At 39.4% G+C, this 8,677-nt stretch overlaps 1 protein-coding gene across 3 annotated transcripts in view; it reads left to right on the top strand.

The window, feature by feature from the left end:
• Cht8 (Chitinase 8) overlaps positions 1-6,134 on the top strand; it is a 19,863-nt gene extending 13,729 nt beyond the window's left edge. For all 3 annotated transcript variants that reach the window (XM_022839573.2, XM_022839574.2, XM_086969909.1), the window contains exons 2-4: positions 2,745-3,508; positions 3,821-4,145; positions 4,769-6,134. In XM_022839573.2, the coding sequence (XP_022695308.1) occupies positions 3,436-3,508; positions 3,821-4,145; positions 4,769-6,023 (1,653 nt within the window). In that variant the 5' untranslated portion in view covers positions 2,745-3,435 and the 3' untranslated portion in view covers positions 6,024-6,134. The remainder of the gene's footprint in view (positions 1-2,744; positions 3,509-3,820; positions 4,146-4,768) is intronic.
• The last annotated feature ends 2,543 nt before the right edge of the window (positions 6,135-8,677 follow it).

The following is an 8,677-nucleotide window of genomic DNA, read 5'->3' as shown; positions in this document are numbered from 1 at the left end:
ATAAATATGTGGAACTTACATTTCACATATCATGTTCTGTACCATAACATGTAGAAACTTACTTTCGATGAAAACGCCAACAATGGTCCTTTTGATTAGCAAATAACAATAACCATCATGCAAATTTTTTTTATCACATCTACCGTATGAAACTGTGTGTTTTAGCGGCAATGCCACCGACGAAGTCTCGCCTAAGCCTTTCTAAGCGTTGAACACCTACCAGTGGCCAACTGCTCTGAATATCGATCAACTAAAAGATTCTGGAAAAGCGGCAACCCCTTTTTCAAAAATGGTTTGGCCTTTTCTTTTTTTTTTTTTGTCAGTTTTCGCTCTCTATTGTTAGAAGCGACATTCGTACATTCACCTGCTCTACGTCCACTCACCATTGCCTCTACTTCTGACTATTTATGTCTACTAGACTTCAGCGATTTCAACGTGAAGCGAGCGCCCCATTTTTCAATTTTTACTTGGTCCCCACAAATGAAAGCACTGGAAAACCAGAGTTCGACAACCGTACCCATTACCGATTCGAAGGTTTGCTAGTATTAACTGAATCGTTTTGGTTATCCTGGCCTCAGAAGATAAAGGAATGTATAAACAATTTTCTAACTGAACACCTTAAACAACTTTGTCACTGAATTAAATCACTAATGTTTACATTTTATTAAATGCCGCTTATTAAACGGCACTATCTTGCGTTACATTTGCAATACAATTACAGGATGCAAAAGCTACCGCATGCTTAAAGTTCACAAAGTATTCATATTGTACACGTATTGCTATATAAACATAAACACACAGTTTGTTTTTGTGAGAAGACCTTCTCCATATATTCAGCTATAGGAAGTTTATACAACGACTTTTGTGTACCCGCAGTAAATTACTAGGAAGCATTTGTTTAGAGACAATATTCTCGCGGGTTTTTATTGCGCATCAGTCGTCAATTTCCTTACGTTCAATGTTCACCTTGTCATTGGACGCCCCTGTAAGTGTTATTTTTTTAACGTAGAGCCTTTATCAAGTAGCAGCTTAATTACTGCATTTCTTCAAGCTCTCATATTTTGTCAACACACAAGGAAGAAATGCATTCTAACTTGAGTTCACCCCCTGGATATACTTAGCTACTATTTTTGTTCACAGCGACAAGATCAGGCCTCTATTAATCGATCTGAATATTGATTTTTACCTATCGAATAGAAGAATCTTATATGTTCTTTACGATATATTGCATTATATTCATATATGTTCTTTCATTTTATGTTGTCCTAAATTCCCTTTTATCTAGTTTATTACGAATAACTGCAATGTTAACTTTATATGCTCAACTAAATCCCCTCAATGCTTACCTTGCCCTTTTCGTTACGATACGATACGATACGATACGCTATTGTTGAACGACAGTTAATACAACACTAATCTCCCATGAAAATTTCGTCTCCTACAACTCATTTCCCCTAAGGCGGTAATTTGTCTTTAATTTGTGTACAGTTTGTTCTGGGTCTATAGGCAAGAGGTCCCAGTTCTTGTCTTATGTTCTTGAGAAAACGTCACGTAGGCGGATTATTTAGAACATAACCTATTCCAATCAAACGCCGGATTCGAAATTCCGTATCTGCACTTGTTCCTGAATAAAACTTTAAGCACGCTATGTATTTTCGCATGATAAATACCCTTTTGTCAAAGGAGCTGTGCACTTAATTTTAGGCCTTTATGACAATCTTTTTAAATTACGTTAGGTGAAGCTGCACGTTATCTCACTTCTTAACATTTAGCTTTATTTTATATATATATATATATATACACATATGTGACTTTGTGTCTCAAAAGCGGCTATATTTTGGGATCGACTTCTGGGTTCCGGCTTTCAACCAGAATGATCACCCGTGTAAGAAAGCGGTGCATGAGGGCGAACGTTAGGGAGCAAAGGTTACGTGTATTTGACAGAATACAAAAAATACATTCGTGCATACTGATGAACTAAGGACCAGATTATAAAAATGTACTTGAGGCCAAAATATGTCCCCTTGTTTTGAAAAGGATACGAGATATCAGAATTAAACGAGCTGTAGATGAGTTTTACCCAGTATAATGAATGAAGCAGCTCAAATATTTTTCACACAATAAAGCGTCCTCGTTAACTGTCTCTACTATACCCGGACATGTTTTGGACCCACAACATTCCGTTATAGAATAGGATATCTCACGTTTGCAACAATGCAGTAATGATTTTGGCGTAGTTTCGCGGATCGATTGCACTGTCTCTCGCTGGTTAAGAAGGATAATTTTTTGCACAGAATTATAGCAGGCATACTTTTTTCTGGAATAGGCATCTTTGTGCATTCGGATTAATTTGGAAATGCCATATATCATTGGTTTCATAGATGCTGTTGAATTTTAGTATCTCTATGTGCATACATATACAGTGTATCTTATGCACACACGTAAACATGCACAGAACGTATCATGTTGCTGTGAATACTTACGTATAATAATATACGATATAAGTACGATCAATAAACTACGTAATGAGACAACGATCTACGACATTTCCCACCAATATCCGTAGCAGAGCATCAAATCGAGGTGGAAACCCCGACCTTGAGCATTACCGGATGAGCTAACGACTGGGTAACAGCTTGAAGTGACACAGGTGATAAACTACTAGAGCTTTAGCTAAATCGATTCATGTCGCGGATCTTTTCGCGAAGACAAAAGTGACCCACAATCATCAGCGTCTCTTGCAGATTTACCGTTGGCACTACTACACAGAAGAAAAAGACGACACGAGGCAAGGAGAGTAAGACAGCAGTCTAATGCAATATTGGGTAAAATTGCTTTTCGGCGAGATCTGCAGACTACCGCGGACAACAGCTGTCACTTCGAATCAATCTGTGGGTTTTGGCTCCTTCGCTAACTGACTGGGCCGCCTGCTACCGTTATTATTGCAACGAAGCCGCCTGCCTGTTGAAGAGCGACGGCCTGACCGAAAAGAGCTTGTTGTAGAAGAGATGCTACTGTCGCTATGCTGGTGATTGTCGATGGCAGCGGCGGCGGACTCCGGATGGCGAACTGTTGATAGCGAAGGAGGGGAAAGGAGCGGCACAGAAAAGTGGTCGTCAGTGTAAACCAGTCAACGTCGACTGCCGACGCCGTTGTCAGACCGTGGTCTGCCGAAACTCTCCTGGAAGAACAGTGGAACGTAACGCCGTGCCGCGTCGGGCCATCAAGCAAGGAAGAATTCGTGGGGACGAGAGAGAAGCAAGGGTTGACCGAAGGCTCTCCACCCAGTAAACCAGACCCATACTTCAAGAGCCTTTCTTGCCAGGCCGGTATATAAACGCTGGGGATCGAAGAAGGCCGACCAGGAGCCGGAGGAGTATTCGCCACCGGTGTCTCAGAAAGAACATTGCTACAAGAAAGCGGAAATCAGACGACATGCAGGCTGTGCTGCTTACAGCTTTGCTGGCCGGGGCTACCGCCAATCCTGTACAGAAAACTGTATACACTGGTGAGTACAGCGATATCATTTGAATTTGGGGCACACGCCGTACTTGACCTATGTCCATGTTTTCGAAAAAAAAAAAAAAAGGAGCTAGTCTATAGTTTTTAATAGGCGCATAGTTTGTATACTACATGTTCAAGTAACCAAATAAATAAACTGACTTTTCGCCGAATTATTTAATAGAGAAGGTCATATATATATATATATATATATATATATATATATATATATATATATATCTTCAGGTATGCATGATTATGTTTCCTTGTAGATCTAAAATAGTATGTTTTTTTCTCTTACTTCGAATGGTTTCGACAGATAGCCATGACTACAAGGTCGTATGCTATTACGGCTCGTGGGCTGTATATAGGCCAGGAGATGGCAAATTTCCTGTGGAGGAAATTGATCCATTTGTGTGTACGCATCTGATCTATGGCTTCGCTGGCTTGGGATTTGATAATCGCATTAAGTCACTGGATTCATGGAATGACTTGAAAGAAAATTACGGAAGGGGTGCATTTGAAAGGTTTACCACGAATCTTAAGGCTAAAAATCCCAGGTTAAAAACAATTATAGCCATCGGAGGTTGGAATGAAGGGTCGATAAAATATTCTGCTATGGCTGAATCTCCATCGTCACGAAAGTAAGTATTTACTACGCTTAAATTTACTATTGCCCATCAGGGTATACTTCAGTTCAACGCTTCGATTACTGATGCACTATATCGGAAAAAAATTTCAAAGTATAAAAAAACAAAATATCCACTAAGAAGCACCTAACAGCTGAACGGCAGGCCAAGCTAATCTTTAATGAGACATAAAGGACGTCATTAAGTAACGCTTGATTGACTCTTTTCTGTCTAAAGCGGCTAAATCTTTTCCGGCTACTAATGTTGCAAAAATAATAACAAGAAAGTAGCGAAGATGACCTTTCCTTCTAAACTTCAATTAATAAAGCTACATGCTGTCGATTATATCCAGCGTTCATTAGTTCGACCTATTCAAAACAAGTATCATATTATGTAAATTTAAGGAAAGTCGTTGATTCAACTTACCCCCGAAAGCTCATGAATCAAACAGTGACATTATGCAATTAGGATCAGCGGATGTTGCTTCTGTCTATGGCTGATTTTTTCTTGGTGTATAAGACATATAGAAACCCCGACACCAATTTAAATACCTTTTTTTACTTACCTACAATTTTATGACCTTCCCAAACCCTGTTTTTGGCTGTCCAAGGGATAACAATAACCATTGTTTGCCATAGGATCTTTGTTGACTCTGTCGTAGAGTTCTGCAAAAAGTACAGTTTCGACGGATTGGATATGGATTGGGAGTATCCTGCTTCCCGAGGAGGCAAGTCTAAAGACAAACAGAACTTCCTAGCACTACTTCGCGAGCTGAAGGATGCGTTCAAACAGGACAACTTACTTCTAACGGCTGCCGTATCTGCTGGAAAGCATTTTATAGATCCCGCATACGACATTCCAGGGATCTCAAAATACCTTGACCTCATCAATATCATGGCATATGATTTCCACGGCGGCTGGGAAACAAAAGCTGGCCACCACGCCCCCATGTTCTCGAGGCCTGAAGAACCCGCCGATGAACGTATTCTCAACTTGAACTATTCTGTTAATTACTGGATATCTCAGGGTGCGTGCCCCAAAAAGATCACGTTAGGAATGGGTCTCTACGGTAGGACTTTTACACTTCGTCGTGAGGAGGATAATAGTCCTGGCGATGAGGCTCCCCAGAAAGGAAGAGCGGGTCCGTACACCCGTGAACCCGGATCACTGGGCTACAACGAAATTTGCGAAGATCAAATGCGCGATGGGTGGACAGTTGTGCAAGATCCGTACTTTATGTCTCCCTACGCTTTTAAAGAACGGCAGTGGGTCGGCTATGACGACATCTCATCCATTGAAGTTAAGGCTCGATTTGCTAAGAGTTTAGGCTTGGCTGGCGGTATGGTATGGTCAATCGAAACGGATGACTTCAAAGGAAAATGCCATGGCTATCGCTATCCCTTGATATCAGCTATTAATCGCGTGTTTGCCGAACCGGGTATTCCCGATCTTCCAGTACCGCCATCGGATCCACCTACCACCCCTGCACCGCCCTCGACCGCTTCAACGGAAAAAACCTGGTGGCCTCGCCCTAGCACCAGCACTATGCGTCCATCTTCACAGTCCACAGCCTTGACCTCAACGACGGCAACAACAATAACAACAACAATGAAACCTGATAATTCTACCATAAGACCTCCAGAAACTGATATGGATAGCGAATTTAAATGTTCAACACAGGGTATTTTTCGTGATCCTTCTAACTGTCAGGTATTCTTCGAGTGCGTACCAGGCACCGACGGACTGATAGCCTTCAAAAAGGAATGTGCCTCAGGAACTGTGTTTGATCCTATTAAGAATCAATGCGCATGGCCACATGACGTTCCAGAGTGCAAAGGGTATTCCGCACCCGCAGATCTCGATATCGACGTTAAACAGGAGATTGCCTCCTAAAAACAGCCTGAATATCCAAATCAATATATTTATAATAGGAGATGTGCGAAACATAATATTTATGACATATAGGTATTATTTATAGAATAAACATGTAAATTATTAAAATAAGCTAACATGTCATTTATGTATATCTAAATAATATCGGAGCCAGGTGGCTATTACCAGTCAACTTGTGTGGTACAGAACCGCGTGATAAATTAACCTACGTATAAGGCTTTGAGTGGGGTAATTCCCCCTAAGTCTTTTCTGAGATCCTAGCTGAAGCCCCGTTTATGTGCTAACTAAGAAACGGGGTCCTAGCTTTAATCAGGTGAGAAACAATTAGAATTTAAAATGAGTGCACTCAGATTCAATCGACGCAGTCCAGATCTAACAGGCTGCACAGCAATGAAAAGTTTAGTTCGCGTTTAACTCCGGGCTTGATAATTAATTGTAAATACTATGAAGTAATTTATTTACCATTCTAATTCCATGTCTTGCCAAAAATGAAGAATGTGTTTATATCTAGATAATTAGATTACTTGAAATGGACTTGATGTTTGGTGCTTTTTGTAGTTTAGGCTGAATAAGTTAAAAATTAAGTCTCGAATATTATAGAATAAAAAAAAAATTTGAAAATGAATTTGCGATGTCTATAAGGCTTCACACGGCTAATCAGTGTAAAATTCCGATCAGGAACACTACGTACAACTCACAGAATTATATATAGTGTTCTTTCTAAGAGCTATTATTGAGCACCCTTTAGTCATGCGATTGTTAAAATATCTATCCACAATAATCCAAAAAAATTCCCCTACAGACCCTTACGTCATGTAAAGTAGTTTCGCAATATTATTATCGAGTTTAGAAAGTATAAGACTAGAGATTATGAAACTATTATGTACATAAGCCATATGTGCGATACGCTAGAGTTGATGTTTTGCTTAAATAATAATGAGACCATTTTCCCTGCGTTGGTGACGTCATACATATAACTTTTTGTTTTAAAATATACATCCTTATTTCATTTTTGCAATTCTATTAAGGCTCACGTACTTTTAGAAGGAAAAAAGAGCTTGCTACAGGCTATTGCGGCCTACACTTGTAACCTACTAGATAATCCGACAAGTATTAGTTATTGTATTGAAGACGATCTCTAAAGAATTTCTTTTGATATATATACATGTTCAGTACAATTCTTCAAGAGCAAGATGCATCCACATAACCCCCAAAAAACATTTACTGAGGGGGAATTAGAAGTCGATCCTTAGGTCCCGAAAAAACAAAAAGCCACTGCGAATATCGCTCTATCTTTGTTGTTGTATTGCTTTCAAGAAAAAAAGTGGTGCTTAAGATATATAAATTGAAAACAGTAGTTCAAAAACTTTTTGAGACTAAGATAAACATTCAAACGCATAGAAATGTAGAGCTTTCAGTTTGATCCTGAGAAGATTCGTTTTTATGACTACGAAAAATTTTCCGCCATTATTATCCCAAGCCCCATCCCATGTACAGCAGTAACCATCCTACTATATCTTTCCTTTTCAGCACAGTAAACTGGCTTTTCTCGTTTAAGTTTGAATTTCTCTTTCATAACAAATAGGAGTAAATCTACGTAGCATCGCTAGATTTAATAGATAATGTAACATGTTTTTAGCTGATTTTCGTAGAAATGTTTATAAAGAAATAAAACTGTTTGGTCTCTGATAACCCCCGTGATGGTTCCCTTGATATAGGTAAATTTTGCCCGCCCCTTTGGGAACTTCTAGATCTAACTAAACAATAAAACTAAAATTATAATAAGGAGACTAAAAAACGGGTTCACGAATTGGGACCAGAACAAATGGAATTCCATTTTGCCAACTAGTCCCATCAAAGTGGAGCATATCGTCAGCGGAAGCGACACGTGAGTCAGTTTGTGTTAAAAGAAGACGAAAATCAGGCGAAAAAATGGCGTTGTGCAGGTAAAAAACAACTTTTGATCGTAGTGCCAAATAGATTTGAGTAATATTTAAACCCAGGGATAGTTGAGGTATTGCAGGAAACGAGGTTGAGGAGGCTGGCTTCAACTGAACAGTCTGAACAGCAACAGAATTACAGCTACCACACATATCGACATATTATTGCTCTACCATATACAGCTGAAAGGTCGCCTACCTTGTTGACCCACCGAACCTAACAACAGAGATCGTTCGTCAAATATTTGTTTTCTCGACCTTCTTCTAAGTATAGTAAGATGAATTATTTTTCACAAAGATGAAACTACAATACGTAATACTTCGCATAAGTAGTTTATCAATGTCTTCCGAGTCATTTAATATTTTAGTGAAATTACAAAGTTGCGTTTCGTATCGTCTTGGAGGCTTTACGCAAGAGCATCTACGATATAGGTAAAATATGTAAAAAAAATTAGTTAACCCGTCTCGGTCCTTTTTAAAAATATTCCGACCTTGTGCTTCATATGCCAAACCACTTGTGGTTTTTTTCCGAAATGGAAGCCTTGCAGTACTAAGAACTCTATGTGCAACAATGGCGTACGCTGTAGGGCTTGATCAAGTTACAAGACTACTAGTTTTAGAACATACTTTTAAACTACTTTAATTTTGTGTGTCACCGCGTTTAATACTGTTCGACGTGCCGACTCCAGAAGTAGCCTGCATTGGCCCCGTGGC

The sequence above is a fragment of the Varroa jacobsoni genome, unplaced genomic scaffold, assembly GCF_002532875.2.
Source record: "Varroa jacobsoni isolate VJ856 unplaced genomic scaffold, vjacob_1.0 scaffold_812, whole genome shotgun sequence".
NCBI classification, from domain to species: domain Eukaryota; kingdom Metazoa; phylum Arthropoda; class Arachnida; order Mesostigmata; family Varroidae; genus Varroa; species Varroa jacobsoni.
Note: the sequence above shows the minus strand (reverse complement) of the source record. Positions and strands in the feature narration are given on the sequence as shown.